Source organism: Nannospalax galili, unplaced genomic scaffold (genome assembly GCF_000622305.1).
Source record: "Nannospalax galili isolate Female #2095 unplaced genomic scaffold, S.galili_v1.0 scaffold557, whole genome shotgun sequence".
Lineage (NCBI taxonomy): Eukaryota > Metazoa > Chordata > Mammalia > Rodentia > Spalacidae > Nannospalax > Nannospalax galili.
Genome location: NW_008340356.1, coordinates 832265 through 855156, shown reverse-complemented (window position 1 = coordinate 855156; position 22892 = coordinate 832265). Strand labels below are relative to the sequence as shown.

The 22892-nt window shown below is 39.7% G+C and overlaps 1 protein-coding gene across 1 annotated transcript in view; it reads right to left on the bottom strand.

Moving 5' to 3' along the window:
- Atp11b (ATPase phospholipid transporting 11B (putative)) overlaps positions 1 to 22892 on the bottom strand; it is a 120043-nt gene that overhangs the window by 27305 nt on the left and 69846 nt on the right. The window contains exons 18-21 of the mRNA XM_017798741.2: positions 17204 to 17385; positions 15605 to 15808; positions 5914 to 6067; positions 3493 to 3595 (exon numbers count right to left, since the gene is read on the bottom strand). Of these exons, the coding sequence (XP_017654230.1) occupies positions 3493 to 3595; positions 5914 to 6067; positions 15605 to 15808; positions 17204 to 17385 (643 nt within the window). The remainder of the gene's footprint in view (positions 1 to 3492; positions 3596 to 5913; positions 6068 to 15604; positions 15809 to 17203; positions 17386 to 22892) is intronic.

Below are 22892 nucleotides of genomic sequence, written 5' to 3'. Positions count from 1 at the left end.
GTTGCCATGTGAGTGCTGGGAACCAAAACTGGGTCCTCTGCAGGAGCAGGCAATGCTCTTACCTGCCATCTCTTCAGCCCCTAGTCTATACTTTATAAAGAATTTGATACCAGGAAACATTTTGGAAAGCAACATTAACCTGAAATTAATGCTAACTCTTATCATTTAAAGATTGAAAAATATCACAAAAAGTAAAAATTATTTATTAACTAAAAATTTTAAGCAATCAAATACCATATACGGCTATGTCAACCTCTGACTCATAATAATGTTGAGTCGTTTCTTTCACTTTTGTCTTTACAGTAGTTGAATCACTGCTGTTACAAATACTTTCAATCTGGGCGCTGGGCTCCTCTTACTCTATTCAAATTTGTTCTCTCTTGTTAAAAAGAAAAATGTTTTGTCTGATTTCAGTTTTGTCATTGGAAATGCTATCAGACTTAGATTCCCTTCTGATTTCCTGTACCTCACACAATTCACATCTGCTGCTTGTTTTGTTTCTTCTGATAAAGTGTTTATAAAGAAGCACAGCCAGTAGCCAACACTGAATGAATCTTCAAGCAAGGCCAAGGGTATGGTACAGAATCATATCAATATTGCCAATTTCTGGACTTTGAATTTTTAATTTTATTTATTAATTTATTTTTATGAGTGTTTGAGTGTTTTGCTTGCATGTATATAAGTGCACTGTGTGTGTAGTGCCTGTGGAGGGCAGAAGACACCAGAGCCCGTGGGACTAGAGTTAGGGACAGCTGTTTGTCACCATGTGGGTGTTGGGAACTGAACACAGGTCCTCTGCAAGAGCAGCCAGTGCTCTTAACTGCCGAGCCATCTTTCTAGCTCCTATTTATCTTTTTTGAGACAAAGTTTAAATATGTAGTCCTGGCTGGCCTGGAACTCATTATGTAGACTGTGGTAGCCTTGAACGCAGCGATCTGCCTGCCTCTGCCTCCTGTGTGCTGGAATTAAAGGTGTGTGCTACCTTGCTGGGCAATTTCTGGATTTCTATTGTTTCTAAAATTTACAGTTTACTGAAACAAAACACACAGAATTTGTATATTATGAAAGTAAATTGCCTGTCATGGTGCTGCACACCTTTAATCCCAGCACTCAGGAGGCAGAGGCAGGCGGATTTCTGTGAGGAGTTCAAGACCAGCCTGGTCTACATAGTGAGTTCCAGGCCAGCTGCGGCCATAGGGAGACCCTATCACAAAAAGACACTGCCCCTCCACCCAAAAAAAGAAAGTAAATGTATGAAAGTTTATGTTACTTGTAAGGCTCAGGGTCAGGCACGTGTCCTTGAACATGGCCACAATAAGGCACTGTGTGAGGACCTTCTCCCTTCAGCACACTGCTGTACTGGTTCTGAGACGCTTGACACTTAGCCTCTAACGTCACATTTTTGCTTTAAACTTGAGTCAGACTTTCTCTTCTACTAACATATCCATGTAAATTGTGAAGCTTTAATTTTTCTCTGAATTGGAAAACATTAACTTTCTAGTATATAGCAATAAGGAATTTCTGTAGGGACATGTTAACCTTTTTATGTTTGTCCTAGTTTGTCTCTCCATTGCTGTGACAAAACACTCTTAGGGAGGAAAGGGTTTATTCAGCTTACATCTCCTGGGTCACAGTTTATCAGGGAGCCCAAGGTAGGAACTCAGGGCAGAAACCTGGAGGCAGGAGCTGGAGCACAGGCCATGGAGGAACGGTGCTTACTGGCTTGTTCCCCTGGCCTCTTGCTCAGCCTGCTTTCTTATGCAACACAGGCCCACCTGCCCAGGGGTGGCACCACATCACTCAACAAGAAGATGCTCCTCAGACATGGCCACAGGCCAGTCCAATACAGGAAATTCCCCTAATTGAGGCTCCCTCAACCCAGGTGTGTCAAGTTGACACTAAAGCTATCCAGCACAATGTTAATATACAATAATTTCTCGAGTACATACTCTAGAGTGGAGTTGCTGGGCTTCAGGGTGTGCTTCTGAGACCCAACAATTTCTAGATCTGTAATTTTAATTTAGGTTCTATTTAGTCACATAAAGGAGTTCGTTGATTCATGTTCTTAAAAAATAGAGCACTGGCAGTTTAATTTATAAATTAAAAGTTCATCTTTTCTGCTAAGTACACAAAACAAACTTTTGCTAGAAAACACTGGGTTGTAACTGAATAACATTTGGATCTTGGAGGAAATCATGATGAGATTTCTTCAGCTCTCCATTCCATTCTATCCCACAGCCTACTAAAATGCGATGACTCCAATAACTCTATGAATTTCCTGAAAGTCTGTCTTCTAGGGTTGCCTCTGGCCTCTGCCTCTTCTAGAAGACAGTTCTTGTTCTGTTCCCTAGTCCTGTTGTTGGCCAACAGAACTGAGCCCCTTCCCTACTGGCCACACCAACTCTAGAGTGCTTTCTTTAGCTTATGATGCTCCTTCAAGTTTCAAAAGAACAAAAAGAATTATTGGCAAGTTTCCTTTTTTATAGTTGAAAGCAGCTTTTAAAAGTTATGTTTCAAATGAAAATTTCTGTCATAAAAAATACGTATCATAATTTTATTTTCTGCGTATCATAATTTTATTTTCTGCTCTGTATTTGTAAAGGAAAGTAATAGTGGTAGGTAGGTCAGAATATAGTAAATCAGTAAATGATTGACAAATGAGTCATTACTAATACAATGACAGTACATTGAATCTGATAAAATGATTTTGTAGTAAAAATGATAGCCAATAAAATATTTTTGAGGGCACTCTATATCCTGGTCTTAGGAATGTAGAAAAGAAATCTGGATAAAGGACATTAAAATCAGAAACTTATTTGAAATTTTATTTTTTATCATTGGCATAATTTCTCTAAAATGTACTGTACCATCTTTAGTTTCACACATAATAATTATAAAATAATTTTAAACTATGAAAGCAACTATGTAAGTCATAAAGTTAGAGTTTAAAAGGGATAAAATATATGTAAAAGTAGCCTATCAGGCACAGAATGGGATGTAAAATAAAGTTACTTTTATTATTAAGGAAAATGAGCAAAGACAAAATTCAATAATGCACCATTTTCTTTAAAATTTGAAACTAAAATATCTTAAACAAGGGGCTAAATAATACATTTCTCATGGGGATATAAAAAGACATATTGTCACATTGTATTTAGTTTTCATACATATATTTACATTGTACTTTATAAGGAAAATTCAAAATTACCAAATAAAATTATGCCAGGGGCTGGAGAGATGGATCAGCAGTTAAGAGCACTGGCTGCTCTTGCAGAGGACCTGGGTTCGATTCCCAGCACCCACAGGGTGGCAAACAACTGTCTGTAACTCCAGTTCCAGGGGATCCGACACCTCTTCAGACCTCCTTGGGCATTTCACAACATGGGTGCACTTACATCATGCATGCAGGTAATACACTCATACACATAAAATAAAATAACAAAACCTTTAAAAAAATTATAGCAGCTTTAAAATCCAGAAAATGTCAATCACCTACGCCAACGTGTGCCTCTTGTATCATGCTCACGTCATTAGCACCATCACCAACAGCCAACGTTATTGGTTTCTCAGGTGAGATTTTTATCAGTCTTATGACCTGAAAAACACACAATGAATTCACTATGATAAAATTTCAAGGTTTTGTATTTGTCTAATGTCATTTATCTGAAACAGTTCTATAGTAAGAGTGGTAGTGAAGACAGCATTTAATTTTATGCCAGACCACAGGGTGCACTTTGTTTTTTGGTCTTTTTGAGACAGGGTCTCCCTGTAGCCCAGCTGGCCTGGAACTCACAGAGGTCCGCCTGCCTCTGCCTCCCAAGTGCTGGGATTAAAGGCAAGTGCCATACCCGGCTTAGATTTATTTTTGAGGGGCAACTCCATTAAGGCTTTAAGAATGTCTTCTAGAAATGTCACAACAAAACAGCTTTATGTTTGAATTTTAGGAAGAAAAGAATTTAAAAAATTTAAAAAGACTAATTTGAAACATTGAAATAAAGAACTGTACTTAAATGAACTGTTAGACAAAATTTTTCTTTCTCAAGAATTTTTTTTCTTTCTAATAAAAGACACCCTAATAATTGACTAAATCTGAAGATTTAAGAAAACATTAAATTCAGTGAAATAAAAACAAATTTCTCTGGAATTTTTTTAAAAAAAGAATTTCAAGACAAGTCAATATAAAGCAAAGTTGCAGTTTATTAAAAGGCATTTAAAAATTAGTATTTATTATATGTGTGCGTGTTTTATGTGAAGTACACCTGTGTGTACTGCCCAGGGAGGTAAGAGGGTGCTGGATCCCCTGGAACTGGAATTATGGATGGCTGTTAATGGCTATGTGGGTAATGGGAGCCTGGGTCCTGTGCAGGAGCAGACAGTACTCTTAATCAGTGAGCCATCTCTCCCATCCCCCTGGGATTCTTTAAAATTCTGTTTTTAAATTTTGTGCATGTGTGTGTATGTGTTGTATGTGCATGTGTACGTGCATGCACATATGTCCATGAGATCACAAGCGTGTGATGATAAGCATGTGCAGGTCAGAGAAAACTATGTGGAGTAAGTTCTTTCCTTCCATCTTTACATGAGTTCTAGGGATCAAGTTCAGGTCACCAGGCTTATCGGCAAGTGACTTGACCCACTGAGCCCTGTTTTGGCATTTTTGAATGAATTTTTACAAGGGCAAGAACGTTAGCTGGGTTTTGTCTCTAGTTTTAATTTCCACATATGCACTGTAACTAAATTCCAGAAACCTAAATAAACAAAACAAACAAAACTACTAGATTTCTAATTTATTACTTTTATACAAAAAAATCAGTACCTTATATTTCTATTGACAATATTTATTTATAAGATATTGATTAAAATTTTTATTACATTTTATTTTGTGTGTATGATGATATTGTGCATGTGTGGAGGTCAGAGGAAAATTTGGAGTCCATTCTCTTCTACCATGTGCAGGCTGGGGATGGAAATCACATGGTCAGGCACTTCTACAGGTGCCTTTACTTCATGAGTCATCTTGCTGGCCTACCAAGAATATTTTCTGAAGGATACAGTCCAAGACATCAAAATATTCTAAATTGTAGATTTACAAAAACTGTTTGACTAGGCTTTCACTTGAAGCCTGGGTATTTGGAATTTAAATATTTCTTTTATGGTTTCACATCACATGTTGACAAGTTAATCAACTTTTCAGCTTTTTCTTATTCAACACTTGATAGTCACTCTTTTCATTATTATTATTATTGTTATTCTTATTGTTGTTGTTTTGTTGTTTTTGGGTAGGGAGAAATCCTCTTGCCTCAGCCTCCTAGATGATGGGATTATAGGTATGTGCCATTATGTTGAGGTTGATAACTTTTAATAAAGAATTATCTTTTTTTTTTTTTTTTGAGACAAGGTCTCACTATGTAGCCCTGACTTGCCTGGAACTCACTATGTAGATGAGGCTGGCCTGAAATTAGAAATCTACTTGCCTCTGCCTCCCTAGTGCTGGGATTAAGGCATGTGCTACCAGGCTTGGCAAGAATGATCATTTTATAAGAACACAGGCCCAAGTAGAGACAAGCATAACCACTTAAAGGTGCAGATTAATGAACACTTGCTAGGCTTGTTTGCTAAGTCACAACCAATGTGGATAATGTTAATTACCACAGTTCAATGTGTGTTTCAGCAAGATCACAGAAGGTAACCAATAAAAATTTACTAGATCAAATGAACAGTGGGAACTTAAAATATTTACTGAGCACTCCAGAGTCCAATGTGTATGGTTAAAACTCATACTAGGAGGTAACTGATCTATACTCATAGACTGTATGTAACTAAATAGAACTATGTAAGGCATTAATCTTGAAGAATATTTTTTACTTCTAAATATCTTTCTACAATATATAACTTCTTACAATATATACTTACTTTAGCTTTCTGTAGTGGTGCCATACGACAGCATAATACAGCTGAACAATTTCTGCAAATGTCCATAAATAGCTTTTCATGCTCCCTGAGTGCAAGAGATAAGCTGGTCCCATCCACTACCAGCCCATGCTGAATCACATGATCCTCTGTCATTCTAGAAGAGAAAATAATGATACCTTCTATGTAACACTGAAGCCATGTTATTTACCTTCACAGAATTAGTCTTATTGAAGGATGGGCAGCTCATCCACACGCTACCATTAATGACTTATGAATAAGTGAAGAAACTCAGTTCTATTACCTGAAAGTTAAGATAAAATACAGCTTTTGTACAAAAATAGAAAATGAATACTACTAGTGATCCCGACTGTCTTAGCTGGCTTTCTGTCACCACGGAGGAAGGCTGCTTACTGGCTTTCTCTGCTGGTATGTGCTCAGTCTGCTTTCTTTCTTTCTTTTTTTCAGGTGTTATTTTTTTTTAACTTAAAATTTGAGAATTTCATGCATGCATATAAGCTGTTTTGATCAAATCCATGCCTACTCCCTCCCCTCCAACTCTTCCCATATCTCCCCATCACTTTTTTCTGACAATTTCATGTACTATCTTTTTTTTTTTTTAATTTTGTCAAAAGTATTTGGGCGCTTTTACCTAATCCCTAAAAGATTTAAGGGTTACCTCTTCAGAGGGAGGAAAGCCTCAGCCTGCTTTCTTATACCACCTGCCCAGTGGTGGCACCGCCCACAGTGGACTGAACCCTCTCTCGCCACTCAACAACCAAGAAAATGCTTCACAGACATACCCACAGGCCAGATGCACAGAGGAAACCCCCTAGTTGAGGTTCCCTCTTCTCAAGTGTGTTAAACTGACAAACAAAGCCAACCGTGACATTGACATTTATTAAAAACACATATAAAGAAGACATAAAGAAAATATTCTAAAACAGAGCCTGGCGTGGAGGTACATGCCTTTAATCCCAGTACCTGGGAGGCAGAGGCAGAGGCAAGTAGGTCAAGCTCTGTGAGTTCAAAGCAGCCTGGTCTACATAGTGAGTCCAGGCCAGCCAGGGCTACATAGTGAGACACTATCTCAAAAATCAAAACTATATATTGGTAAAATACAATTAATAATCTTTAATACTTATAAAGTGTTATGTCTTCCTTATAATATTCAAGTAGACTTTATTTTATTTTACTTTTATTTTCCTTATGTCTTCCTTATAATTTTCAAGTAGACTTAAATTTATTTTATTTTACTTTTATTTATTTTATGTGCGTGCACATGGAGGTCAGTGGACAACCTGCAGGAGTTCCTTTCCTCTACCATGGGAGCTCTGGGGACTGAACCTAGGTAGTTAGGTTTGGCAGCAGGTGCCTTTTATCCACTGAGCCATCTTGCTGGCCTGAAATTACTTTTATAACCAAGAAAAATATTTCAGAAGGTATGTATAAAGTAAATGATCTTTAATTCTTCCCTGACATTATTGTTCTTGAATGCTGTCACCACAATGGCATTCACACTGTAAGACAATTTTCAAGATGAAGTACTTCTAGTCTCAAGTAGAGTTTTCTGGCAGTTATACTGTATTTTAAAAATAGCTCTTTAAGAAACCAAGTTAGAACTGACCAGAAAACTTTCTCCCTGATGGCTAGCTTTCATAGTGCCAGAAGGTGCTTTTGCAGGCCACTAGGGGAGAAAAGCTGGAATGGCATTACCCGCTGGCCAATCTTGCATGCCACAGTACTGACTGTCATGCCAGATGTGCCCACTGGTACAACAGTGAGTGGCATGAAGGTTTTGGGGGTAACCAACCACTTTTGTATGAGATGTGAAGTCTGTGCCACAGGAGAGAATTCGTGCTTGGTGCTATAACCCTGGTCAAAAGCCCATGTCTAAGGAGGTCATGGGCCCTAGGTGGGGGCTTCTACTACTGTCTTGCTGAACAGACACACTGTCAGGCTGCCTTCTAAATATTTACATTTACATCCAGCCTTCACCAAAGAAGTGTCTCTCAGTGGTGGTTAGCACTTAATGCAGAGACTCATAACTGGTTAAAGACCTGAGAATAAGTGACTAGAGTGCTCAGCCTTCAATGGGACATCTATATCATCCCCCCAATTCCTGGCCAAAGTTCAGGGAATATTGTAAAAGAAGGCAAAAAGAAGGTTGGGAGCTGGAGGTTGGGGAGGAATGCTGTGAAATCTCTTCTGGACATAACGTGGACATTGTACTCATGAACTCATAGCAGCTTTGGTTCCCTGCGCAACGTCAAGCCAACAAGATCAGTCAATGTTCAGGCAGGCAGCACTCACTGAACACAGTGGGTTACAAAAAAAATAAGGGGGGATGGATGTATAAGGGGGTGCCTGGCAAATGTGAGGGGAGTCAGGGTACATATGATCAAGATACATTGTTTACATGTATGAAATTGTTAAAGAAAAAAATAGATATTCTGTTAAAAATATATCTCTTAAAATTTTTTTTTCTTTGGAGGGCTGGGGATGGCTCAGCAGTACTTGCTGCTCTTGCAAAGGACTCAGATTTGCTTCCTAACACTTAGATGGTAGCTAATAACTGTCTACAACTCCAATTCCAAGGGGATCCAACATCCTCTTCTGGCCTTGGTGGGCACTGCATGCACATGGTGCACTTATACACATGTAAGCAGGGCAAAACTTAAGATAAAAATAAATTTAAAAAATTGTTAATGTTGGAGGGGCGTGGTGGTGCACGCCTTTAATCCCAGCACTTGGGAGGCAGAGGCAGGCAGATCTTTGTGAGTTTGAGGCTAGCCTGGTCTACATAGTGAGTTCCAGGACAGCTGGGGCTACAGGGAGACTGTCTCAAAAAGACAAAAAAAAAAATAAAAAAAAATAAAAAAGTTAACGTTTTGTTCGATACAGCTGGGACCTCAGCACTGCCCACTAACTTAAGTAAGGCAGTGAGTGCATACTAACAACCATAGCTTTGCCTTCTGGCTCTTTCTGGGACCACAGACTGCAAATGACAGAGCCCTAACATGCTTATACCACAATGAAGCACTCAATTTATCACAAAAAACTAGATTACATTAAATGGGGTCACCCAAATAGATTTCACCTGTCTATAAAAACAGGTTTACAGAAAAGACATTATTTACAATATAAATGCCTAAAAAAAAACCCAAAAACTTTTCATTTATTTGTTTAATGTGTATGAGTTTGGTTAGGCCTGCATGATATAAATGTACCCATGTCAGGCAATGCCTGAAAAGGCCAAAAGAGGGCACTGGATCCCCGGAACTGCAATTATAGATGGTTGTCAGCCGCTATGTGCAAGAATTCTAACATGGGTCTTCTCTAAGAACAGCCAGTGCTTTTAACTGCTGAGCCATCGCTCTAACCCCTAGAATATAAATTATTATGAAATGATCTTTGAACAGTAAAATGTAGGTTAATTTACCAGTTTGCTGATGTTAAAGTTGTTCAGGGGTTAGCAAATATTTTCTGTAAAGGGTCAAGTAACTAATTTTTTTTTTTTTTTTTTTTTTTTTTTGGTGTGTGTGTGTGTGTCGGGGGGTGGCTTTGTGGGCCAAAACTCAAAACTGAGAACATTATAGATATACTTATATAATGAGAAAAAAATTTTTTATTGACTAAGATAAAATGTAGAAATAAGTTAGTATATTTTTAGAAATAACAGGTCTAGTAATAATAAATAATTTGGGGTGGGGTGAAATACTTTGGTTAAGTGAGCACAATGTACATTCTATTGGTAAATTGTCATGTGCTGTTTGAACTGAGAAACTGGCTCCAGAATGGGATTGGCTCTGCCACTTCAGACCCAAACATGTTTATGTCAAGTGTCTTCCAAACCCCTCTCCCCCTTCCATCCTGGGTCAGGGTAGCCCCTGAGTCTAACAGGGATTAAGGAAAATGGCAAGCATCTAAAGGTACTAAAAACACTGGTGGGTCCTTGAGAACAGCCAGAAGGTAAACTGTTTGCAACCACAGCTCCTGTTAGTTATCTCATAATGTAAAGATGCCAACAGCGGGAAAGAGAATGTGGACGCTCATCCATGGAAAGAAGTCCGGCTGGATGCCTCAGCTCCCCCAGTCAGTTTCTGCAGGATGATTGTAAGTATCTGATAAGATTTCCTCTCTCTCTCTCTCTCTCTCTCTCACTGATGCAGTGAACTTTACAGATGGTATTTGAGGGTGTAGGGCTCCCTAAGGCCCTCCCCTTCTTCTGGGGGTCTGGGATACAACCTGGGATAGTGTGTTGGGGGCTGAGTTGCACCTGAGGGCCTCTTCATCTTCCTCCTGTTGCTGTAGCCAAATTCGATGCCCTGTGAGGAAATGGGCTTGGCAAAGTGGTCGCTGAGGGCAATGCCAGCCCCAGCAGCAAAGGTGGAAGAGTAGGGGTCACCGTTAAAGTCACAGGAGACGACCTGGTCCTCAGTGTAACTCAGGATGACTTTTAGAGGGTCCTCTGACCTGTTTCACCACCTTCTTGAGGTCACTGTATTTAGTAGTTTTCTCCAGGCAACGTGTTAGATTCACCCTGGAAACACTGGGTGTAGGAATCCAGAAGGCCATCCAGAGACCTTGGCAGTGCCAGTGGATGCAGAGATGATGTTCTGGGCACAACTACAGCCACCACATTAGTTTCCTAGGGAGACTGTTCATGACCCCTTGACAATGCTGGAGTTGTCTCGAATGACCTTGGCCAGGGGGTTAAACAGCTGGTAGTGCAGTAAACACTGCTGACAGTCTTGAGCAGGTTGTCATACTTCTGATGGTTCACACCATCACAAACATGGGGTATCAGCAGAAGGGACAGAGATGATGAACTTTATGCTGCCACCCTTCCAGTGGGTCCCTGGCCTTCTCCATGGCAGTAAAGACACTATTAGATTTCACAACACATTTGGTACCTGCATCATTGCATTTGATGTAGGCAGGCTCTTGCTCCTAGAAGATGGAAATGGTTGCCCACAGACGACAGTATCCCATTCTTGACTGTACCATGGAGTCTGTGATGGGCAGAATCATACTGGACCATGGAGACCACATAGCTGAGGTCAGGGAAGGATTCACTGATGAACAACATCCACTTTGCCAGAGTTGAAGGCAGCCTCCTGGTGACAAAGCGCCCGATACAGCCAAGTCCATTTATTCTGACCTTCACCATCGTGTGTCAGGGTTGAGGTTAGTACTGCAAAAGATGTGGTTGTCTCTGGAACAGGGAGGGGCAGAGCCCGATGATGCTTGCTCTTTCAACTGTCTACCACAGCTGTCTAATGGAAGCTGTGCGTACCTGATCTGACAAAGTTTGGCTATCTGTCTGCTGCTTCTCTCTGTCTGCTACTCACTATTATTCTTATACTTTTACATGCAATATACTTTATAAACTCACTCATTCAAAACTAAAAGCATGGTTATTACATATAATTTTCTGTATAATACAGAATAGTGGGGTTAAAAGCTAATGTTGTCACATTCAGCAAAGTGGCATGTTAAAAAATAACAAATCAAAGTCTTCCTACATACCAAAGACAGACTGAGAAAGAAATCACAATAGTCACAAAACAAAAACAAACAAAAAACGTCTGAATAAACCTAACCAAGAAGGTAAAGACCTATATGCTGATAAAACACTGAAAGAAGGAGGCACCAGAAGACAGAGAGACCTCCCATAATCTGACTGGTAGGACTCATATTGTGAAAATGGCCTTCCTAACAAAATAGTGAGATTATTGCTACAGATTCAATGAAATCGCCACCAAAATTCCAATGCAATTCTTCACAGAAATGGGAAAAAGAGTCTTAAAATTCATACAGAAACACAAAAGATCCAGGATAGCCAAAATAATCCTGAACAATAAAAATACTGCTGGAGGCATTACATTTCTGATTGCAAGCTGTACTACAGAGCCACAGTAGTAAAAATAGCATGGTACTGGCACAAAAACAGACATATTGATCAGTGGAGCAGAATCAAGGACCCAGATAAAGTCCATACATCTAAATGCACCTGATTTTTGACAAAGATGCCAAAAACATATTGAAAACAAACAAACATAAAAAACCTGAGCATCTTTAACAAATGGTGTCAGGAAAACTGGATGTCTCTATATGTGGAAGAATGAAACTTGGTTCTTCTCTCTCACCTTGCACACAGATAATTCCAAATGGATCAAAGACCTCAAAGGTAGACCTGAGACTGTGAAAGTTCTACAAGAGAGTAGGGAACACACTTGAGGGTACAGGCTCAGGTAAGGACTTTCTGAATAGAATTGGGTTGCCCAAGAAATAAGACTAGCAATCAATAAGTGGGACTTCATGAAATTTAAAAGTTTCTGTACTGCGGCGAAAACTGTTGGTCTTAAAAGGCAACCTACACAACGGGGAAAACCTGTCAGCCATACACCTGACACAAGATTAGCGTCTAGAATATATGTCACTCAAAACCAAAAAAACTAACAACCCAAATAAAAAGTGGGTATGAAAACTCTTAGAAGAGAAAATATAAATGGCTGAGAGGTATTTTTTAAAATGTTCACTATGCTGTAATCCCAACACTTGGGAGGCAGAGGCAGGCGGATCTTTGTGAGTTCAAGGCCAACCTGGTCTACATAGTGATTTCCAGGACAGCTGGGGCTACAGGGAGACCCTGTCTCAAAAAGACAAAAAAAAAAAATTAAAAAAAAGTTCACTATGTTTAGCCACCAGGAAAATGCAAATTGAAACGACTTTAAGATTTTATCTAACCCCAGTCAGAATGGCTAAGATTCAGAAAACAAAAGACAATAAATTTGGTGAGGATGTGAGGAAAGGGGAGACTTCATGCACTGTTGTAGGGATGTCAAACTGTTGCAGCCACTATGGAAATCACTTGCACCAAGGAACATCTGGGGACTCTAACTTGTCACAATAGGCCTTAACACAAATGACAGAATGTATGAGTTCCAGTGGGGGAGCTGTGGGAAGGTGCCAGTGGGGCAGGGCTATAAAGATGATTAAGACTCATTGAGATGTTCTGGATGTTTTGTGTTTGTTTACACAAAAATTCAGTAAAAACAAATTTAGGAAAAAAAGATACATTTTTCATGGAAGAGTTTAACTAGAGTCACACTTACACAGAGGATTATTATGCTTCTCTCAGAAGTCACAGTTGCCAAATAAAAAGCCAGTGCCAGGTGTGGACTACCTTCTCTCAAGTTATTGATCAGAGGTGTCCAGAGATTACCAGAACAATACAGGCTACTGCCATTGTTCTTGGTTGCTCACTGTACCTTAACAGTATGACTATTGCTAAAGACACTATACACAGTGGTTCTAAGATGCGGAGAAATCAAGTTGGTTAGCAAGATATGCTCATGGATGCAACAGTAACATGAACGCTATGAGGATAGCTAACTGTTTTCTGACTGGATTTAAGGCCTGCTCCCTCCACAGGAGGGAACACGTATGCTGGTACTGTAAATCTGGCCAAGAACCCATGGTTGGGGAGCTCCCAGAGATAAACTATTACTATTATTCGACTAAGTAGACGGTATTAGAACTGCTCTCTAAATTTTTCTTTCTATCCTGTGCTGGATAGCTTTAGTGTCAACTTGACACACCTGGGTTGAGGGAGCCTCAATCGGGGAATTGCCTCTATTGGACAGACCTGTGGCCATGTCTGAGGGGCATCTTCTTGATGAGCGATGTGGGAGGGCCCAGCCTACTGTGGGTGGTACCACCCCTGGGCAGGTGGGCCTGTGTTGCATACAGGCTGAGCAGGGGCCAGGGGAGCAAGCCAGTAAGCAGTGGTCCTCCATGGCCTGTGCTCTAGCTCCTGCTTCCAGGTTCCTGCCCCGAGTTCCTACCTTGGGCTCCCTGATGAACTACGACCTGGGAGTTGTAAGCTGAATAAATGCTTTCCTCCCCAAGTTGGTATTGGTCAGAGTCTTTTGTCACAGCAATGAAGAAACAAACTAAGACATACCCATAGATGAGTGCAGCTCTCAAACCTCATCTGAGAAGTTTCTTTGTGAAATACACAGAGGTTAATGCAGAAACTGACAACTGCTCGAAGTGCAGAATGTGTCAGTGGAGTGAGTGCTCAGCCACAAATGGATATCAATATCAGTCCACCCTCCCAAGGCTCAGGGACCATCACTCCAGAGGGAGCAGAAATTGTAAGATCCAGAGGTTGGGGGGGACCAGAGCAAAACAGTCTTCTGGACCTGGCAGAACCAACAGCTATACTCATGAACTCACGGCAGCTGTGGTTGCCTGCATAAGGCCTGCACAAGATCAAGCAAGTCAATATTCCAGCATGAAATGGGAACACGCCATGACCTTCTACCCTTAACTGTTGGCTTCTGTGAGAAAAGAGTCAGCTTTCTTTAAGGGTATGCCCCTAGTAGGCCAATCACTCTCCAGAGGACCATCCAACACCCAGGAGCATATGGGCAGCACAAATTGGACTCAATGGGTTAAACAAAAAAAAAAAAAAAGAAAAGACAGGACAAAGTTGAGATGGTAGGGAGGTAGGGTTGGATCTTAGAGGAGTTGGGGAGGAGGGGAGTAAATACGATCAAAATAGGAAATTCTCAAAGAATAAAATATTAAAATATTTTTTTAAAGTTATATTCTTTATCATCAAAATTGATTTCAAAAGTTCACCTGTTAATGCTGATTACTGATCTGTTATAAGTGTTTATACTTCAATATAATATAACTGTATTGTAAGATTTCAGAATTCTTCTTTGGCAATCTCTTTTCAAACAAGCTGTAAAGCTAAAATATCACTTCATAACAAAAATACTTCGTCAGGTTCTTCAGTAATAAAGTAACCACTACTCCACCAGGCCTTAAAATTGTGATATTGGTCCATTTTTCTTTTTTTTTGTTTTGTCACTGGGCTTTAGACTGACAACAGAAATGTTAAATATCACAATATGGTGCTATGTTATGTATTTAAAACACTATCAGCTTGTAATTGTGTCACTTTGACTTGTATGGTACCAAGCAGCAGTGCAAAGAGATGATAAAGGGCTTCATAAGAGTTCTGTTGTAAACAGTCAACTCAAATGGCACAATGATAACATTTAGAGATACAAAGGATATAATTTTTTTTTGGTCTTTCTTGAGACAGGGTCTCCCTGTAGCCCCAGCTGGCCTGACTCACAATATAGATAAGGCTGGCCTTGAACTCACAGAGATCCACCTGCCTCTACCTTCTGAGTGCTGGGATGAAAGGCATGTGCTACTACATCCGGCAGAAATAAATGTATGTGGCTGTGCTAAGCAAACTCTACAGATACTAAAATCTCAATTTCACATTTTTATACCATGAAATAATTCTCTGGATTACTTTTCATCTATCAAAGCACCAAAGACATCTTTTAGCTATGGGATGTAAAAAGCAGGTAATGGGGGCTCGAGAGATGCTCAGCGGTTAAGAGCACTGGCTGCTCTGGCAGAGAACCAGGGTTAGATTCCCAGCACCCACATGATGGCTAACAACCATGCTAACTACAGTTCCAGGGGATCCAAACCCTCTTTTGTCCTCTGCAGGCATTGCCCAACACAGGTACACTTAGACACATGCAGGCAATACACTCATACATACAAAATAAAAATAACATTAAAAAAAAAAAAAAAGCAGGTAAGGCACTGAGTGGCCAGCTGTAGTTTACTGGCCCAGACACTGCTACCTTACCTTCTAGAAAGCTGCCTCAACTGTTCAGCACATTCGTTGTCTGATTTCTGGTTGATAAGTTCAAGGATGTTCATGGTTCTATGAAAATGTCCACATGATAAACTCACACTAACAGCTGTTTCATGCTTATCTCCAGTAAGTACCCATACTTTGATACCAGCCATTCGCAATGCTTCAATAGTTTCTCGAACTTTATCTTGTAGTCTAAAAATAAAAGAAACAAAATTGGTAGAGGAAAATACTCTTTTAACTATATATTAAGTATAAACCACATAATATGTATAAAGTATAGACTCTTACAAAAAAACACTATAGTGTTTCACCATAAGTGATTTTTTTTTCACCATTAGTCAAGCAAAAAGAATAAACTACTGGCCATGTAGCACATACAAAATCAACCAGTTGAACTATAAGACTTTACTTTTTAAGAGGATTATCATCAAATTTTTAAGAGACCAACTAATTAGGTAGCCTTCATAAACTCTTAGGTGACTAGGAAGTCTTTGAGGGTAGGGATTGAACCAGGGCCTCATACACGCTAGGCAAGCAAAGTGTCACTGAGCTGTACTCGTATCTGCTAGGATAAATTTCAAATAAAAGATTTCTCTCTCAAGAAAATCTCTCAAGTTGCTCTTACGGTTAAATCCCAGGTTGCAGAAAATAAAGGATTACATAACTTCAGGTTAGTTTAAGAAATCTCATGAGCTGGGCATGATGGTGCACACCTTTAATCCCAGCACTCCACAGAAGCAGAGATAGGTGAACCTCTATGAGTTCAAAGACAGTCAAGGCTATATACTGAGACCTTGTCTCAAAAACCCAAAAAACTTAGAGAGAAAGCAATCTCATGAGAACTGAAAAGTAAATGAAACTACATTAAATATATGCAAATCTCTGTAAATATAGGGGACAGAAGGAAACACCAGGCTTGGCTTAATTTGTAGAAATCAATTTGTTTCCAAGAGTTCAACTTAATTCAAGAAACGAACACTGAACCAGATGCTGAGGTACAATGTGAATGGGTTGTGAGTGACCTATGTCAACAGGGGAGAAAATCTGTAACAAATAATTTAATTAGTATCATGAAACAGAACTTCCTACAAAGCAGAAAGCACACAAAGAAGGCATTTCAATCCTGTGAGGTATCAAGAAGGGTCTTCCTGGAGGACTGTGAACAACTGAGCTGTTTTATGAACAGGTATTTGCAGATGTACAGAGGGAAGAAGGCACAGCCTTGCCAAGGAAAGAACATGAACAGCACAAAGCTAGCTACAGCTGGTGAGTAGGCGAACAGCAGGAAGTGTGGCATTATGGAAACACAGGGTAGAGGAGCAGTGGGGGAAAGTGCTGAATGACTTTGTATGACAGACTAAGGAATAGTCTAAAAATGAAAGCTGAGAGAAGAATACAGGTAATTTTCTTTCCTCTATTTCAAATATCTGACTGGAACAAAGAGCATTATGCTGAGCGACAAAATCAAAGCTTTAGCTCTTTATTTTGTTATAGGGTGCTAATAAACAGTATGTATTCTATATATTAGAAGTACTAGACTGACATATTTTTGAGAGGACAATGACACCGCCTGCTTCAGATACTCACCTGTCCTCCACTGCTGTAGCTCCCAGCAAAACTAGGTCCTTCTCGATGAACTGAAAGACATCAGCCAATTTCTCTTCCCGGTGCTGCAAGGCAGTCCTGGCTTCAAAGAGGCGCCTGTCTATTTCTTCATACTCTTCAGATGTAAACTGTCGGTAGGCTACACAGAGAGTCCGCAGTCCTTTCTAAAATAAGAGAAAATAAAGACAAAATTGAAACTATATGACTAATGAAAATAAATGAAGGATTTTGGTTCAATCCCTAATACTGCAAAAAAAAAAAAGAAAAGGAAAACAAAAGTCCTGCAGATTCATTACCAAAAACATCAATTATCAATAATTTAAAAATCCAGAGTCAAAAAATTAGTGTCATAGACACTAGCAATCTGAGAGAGGAGCGTGTTATTACAGCTCTTTCAAGCTGGTAAGTCAAGAAACTGCTCAAAACAATGAAACTGACTGAATTAGAGACTATTAGAGACTACAAAGGACCATAAAAATACCTTGTGACTTTAAAACTTATAAAGCCAGAGAGTACAATATTCAAGACTGTCAGGAAACAGAAAGTACCAGGTTTTACTTATCTGTTTTAACTTCTAAATCCACTTCCACCACTTGTAAAACTGAACTTTTATAAGCAAAAGAGGACATAATTTCCAGACTAAAATTTACACTTAAACAAGTTTATAAAATGATTATTACCAAACAAGCTATAAATTTTAGGCCTACCAAATGATTGACATTTATTTATTTATTTATTTATTTATTCATTTCTTTGAGACAAGATCTCACGTATCCTAGACTGGCCTCACATATTTTTGTAGCCAGGGATGAACTTGAACTTTGGAGTTGCTGCCACCACCTGACTGCTAGGGTCTCAGTATATGCCACCACACTCAATTATGCAATGCATGGTAGGCATACTACTAATATCCAGATCCTAAACCTGACTCTAAAGACTATCATTTTATCTTCACCAGTGAATTGGCATTACTCAAACTTAGGAATCTGTGTTTGATTATGTGATTTATATAGGGCTCAATGTTTTCTTAAACTCTGAAAGTTAGTACCTAAATCTAAAAAAGAAGTTAAAAGTTTTTTTTTTTCATTATACATTTTTCTCAGGAAAACCCAAAATAAATGTTTTAGCAACAGAACAAAAGACTACATTTAAAAATATTATATGACTATATTTAGCAAATTCTAAATACTGAAATTTCCTGATTTGTAAATAACCTACACCTACAAATAACACTCTTGGTAAATGACAGTTAAAGCATTCATTCATTCATTCCACAAAAACTATGTGCTGGGACTGTTCTGGCTATTGAAATGTCTGTCATAAATGCCACAGTAGGTAGATGAATTAGATCACAGGCAGTCAGGAAACAGACAATGGAAGAAGTTACAGACTAGCAAAAGGAGGTAAGGACAGACCAGCATGGAACACACCAGGAAATGTAAGCACAGAGGTACTGAATTCAGGCTTTCTGTTTTTTCTAAGAGTCCCTTGTATTTTTTTTTTCCATTTTAATTAGACAGATTCACTTTCCATAAAATTAACCCTTTTCAGAAAGTACCAAGTTGGGGCTTTTAGGATATACAGAGTTACACAATCATCACTGTTAGTTTCAGAATATTTCACTCCTAAGGAGCCTTATCCATTAGCACACACTGCCTTCTCTTCCCTTCTTGCAGCCTCTGGTAACCACTCACCTGCTTTTGCTTATGAACCTGCCATCTGGCTGTTTCACATCACTGTACTACGCAGCCTTTTGTGGCTGGCTTCTTTCAGCAGTCTTTTCAGGCTCATAGACACCATGCTGTAGCATGTACAGCAGCACCTCAGTTCTCTAAATGGCAAGTAATATTCCACTACATGGAATATCACATTTTATGCACTCATTGGCTAGGCATTGAGGCTTCTCCACTTTGGAGGCTATTAGGAATAATGCTGCTCGTGAACACGCATCTTAGATCTTGCATGTTTAACTTTCTCTCTGATGCATACCCAGGTGTGGAGTTGCTGTGTCAGGTTCTAGTTTTATTTTTACATTTTGAGGAATTGCCAACCTGTCCAAAGATTATAGACATACATCTCTGGAATTCCTCCATATTGTCCGAGGAAGTCTTGTTTAGTCAGGCTAGTTCTCTACCACACACCTCCACAACACAATTTCTTTTCCTTTTAAAACTCAGGATCTTGGGGTTGGAGAGACGGCTCAGTGATTAAGAGCACTAGCTGCTCTTGCAGAGGACCCAGATTCCATTCCCAGCAACCACATGGCAGCTAACAACCATCGGTAACTCCAGTTCCAAGCGATCCAACGCTCTCTTCTGACCTCCATGGGTATTCCATGACAAGGGTGCACTTACATACTCGTAGGCAATACACTCATACACATAAAATAAAAATTAAAAAAAATATATATAAATTTAAAAAAAGGTCTTATTATATTGACCCAGTTGCTCTTGAATTTCTGGGCTCAAGGTATTAGCCTCCTCAACCACTGCCCCTGTATAATGAGCAAACAAAAGAGCAAAAGAGAGAGAAAGAGAGGGAGAGAGAAAGAGACAGAGAGAGACAGAGAGAGAAAGTAAAAAAGAGACTGAGTGTGCGAGAGAACAAGGGAACAAGACAAAGAGTGAGTCAGAGTGAGAGTGAAAGAGAGAGCAAGGGAGGGGGGAAGGAATGAGAGCAGAGAAGGGGAAGGAGAGAGAGAGAGAGAGACCAGGAGGGAAGAAGGAGAAGGGAGGAAGGAAGGAGGGAGAGGGACAGACGGACAGAAGGACAACAGCAAAGACATACAAGTGATGGATGGACACAAGGCTCTGCACGTACGAGCCAAGTGTTCAGTTGCTGAGTTTCAATCCTAGCCCCAAATCCTCTTTTCTGTTAATGGCACAGTTTGAGTGGTATGTGCAACCAGCAGCGGCCCAACTAGAACAGGTTTGAAGAAATTTACATGCTAGCAGATTGAAAATCAGTTTTTATATCAAGAATATGGAACCAACAATTAGTGTAGTAAAACTACAGAATTTCCGTAATTCTTATAAATTCTCAGGATTCTGAAAAAAACCTAAAGTCTTTCACAAATATATTTTAGAACATTTAAAAAAATATTATAGCCCAGCCCCACAGCTTCCTGGAGCCAGCAGCTTGCTTGGGGAAGTCTGGCTGCTCCACCCACTGCTCCTTGACTCCCCCCGCCTCGTTCACCCTCCCAGTTCCCCCAACCCATCTCTCCTCCAAGCAGGGGCACTGGCCCATTTCCTGTCTTGGCACCTCAGACCCCTGGACTGACCTCTTGACCCAAACTCCCCACTGCTTCCTGATCCTTGGCATCCAGACCAAACCAATTCCTCCCTGTGGTTCCCAGGAGAACTCAGGCCTCTTCTCTCCCCGACCTGCCTGTGGATCCCTGGAGGCCAGCATCTTTCCTGGGCCCTGCTCCCAGACCAGCCTAGCCCCCATATTCCTGAGGCCAGGGTCTTTCCTGGAGGGATCCAGGCCTTAGGAGAAAGCCTGAGAGCATCTGTTCCTCATCTGACTTGGGCCTCTGTGGGAACTCCTGAGCAGCAAGATGAAAGTAAATTTGCCACTCCAATATAAAATTAAAAGAGAGAACCTGAAGCCTAGAACAACCAGCTTTTCATGCCCAACAAGTAAACCACAAAGGCACATAAAGTTTACAAAAAGAAGCAGATCTAAACTCAACAAAGGAAGACTTAAATCTCACACAAGATTCAGAAACCATGAAGGAAGTTCACATGTCAAAGTCACAAAGAAAAAATAATAACACAAAAAACCAAAATAACATATCCCCACAAAGTACAATCAGTCCTCTAGAAGGGTAAAATGAGAACCCTCCTAGAGACAACACAGGACATGGAACTCAAAAGAACAATTATAAACATGACAGAAGAATTCAGTAAATTTAAAGAACACACAAAGAAATCAAAGAACTGAAGTAAGATAGGGATAAACTTCTGAATCAATTCAGAAAAGAGAAATATTGAAGACTATTCAGGCTGAAATAAAGAAGGAAATGAAATGAAACACTCAGTAAGCCAATTAGAAACGACAGGAGAAAGACTCACCAATAGGATGAATGAAATGGAAAACAGAATATCAAGACTGGAAGATAAAGTGGATGAATTAGAACACTCAAGCAAAGACTATGAAAAATTTAAGAAAACACAAGAATGGAATACTCAGGAATTGTGTGACACCATGAAAAGACCAAACTTACATATCCTATGCATACACAAAGGAGAAGAATCTCAGGATAATGGCATGGACGAGATCTTCAACAGGATTGTAGAAGAAAATTTCCCCAAATCAAAGAAAGACATGCCAATACAAGTACAAGAAGCATACAGAACAGCAAACAGACAGGAACAGACAGGACCAGAACAGAAACTCTCCACGGCACATCGTAGTAAAAACACTACATGCACAAAACAAAGAGAAAATTCTGAAAGCTGCAAAAGAGAAACAACAAGTCACATATAAAGGAAAACCCATCAGAAATACAGCGGACTTTCCAGTGCAAACTATGAAAGCCAGAAGAGCCTGGACCAAAGTATTCCCAGTTCTAAATGACCACAGATGCCAACCTAGATTACTTTACCCAGCCAAAATGTCTATTATGGTCAAAGGAGAAAGAAAAATCTTCTATGACATAAACAGGCTGATACCACTCCTTGGCATATACCCAAAGGACTCATCCTATTGTAGAGACACTTGTACAAGCATGTTTTTTGCTGCTCTTTTCACAATAGCTAAGTGATAGAAGCAGCCTAAGTGTCCCTCAACTGACGAGTGGTTAACAAAAATGTGGTATATTTACACAATGGAGTTCTATTTAGCAGTAAAGAAAGATGAAATAATGAAATTTGCAGGTAAATGGATGGATCTAGAAACTGTTATAGTAAGTGAAGCAACACAGACTCAGACAAACAAACGACGTATGTTCTCCCTCATATGTGGCTCCTAGCACCAAATCCTTTTAAATTCCAGGTCCTTTTAATAAGATGATGCTATACAGCAGTCCCTTCTGCATGAAATAACTATCATCATCACGACTTCAGCTGAGCCTGATCGTGAAACATCGTCACAACTGGGCTTGTTGAGGGTTGTGCTCATTCATTAAAGGAGTGCCAAACAGGGTCATTGGACCCTCACTAGATTATCCAGCCACTCTTCCCAGCCAACTCTATATAATTTGATGCTAATCACACATGGCCTCCTGGATTTGGGGAGGGCTAAAGTATACAATCTGGGGAAGTCTAGGAAGAGAAGGCATGACCCATGCTGCGTAAAGCCTTTCCAGTGTGCATAACCTCAGGTCATACACACATCTCAGCAACCCCTCAGTTATCTCGGTAAGTAAGCTCAATAAATTCATTAGTCCCCCGGTAAAACTTTAATCAAACATTGGCTTGACCCTGGAACCTTAAAAGGGAATAAGCATTGCTTAGCATCCCCGGGAAAAGAAGTCTCACAACAGATTGAAAATTTATTTGTTAATGCTATTTGGTCTCATAATTATTTACAAAAAAGAAAATGAGAATTTAAAACATGCTAAAAGGATATGGGAATGGAGGTATTTTTCAAAATAGAAAAAAATGAGAAAGCCTAAGTAAGTGATAAAGGTCTGTTTAGGTTTGTTATGATGTATAAAGGGGAG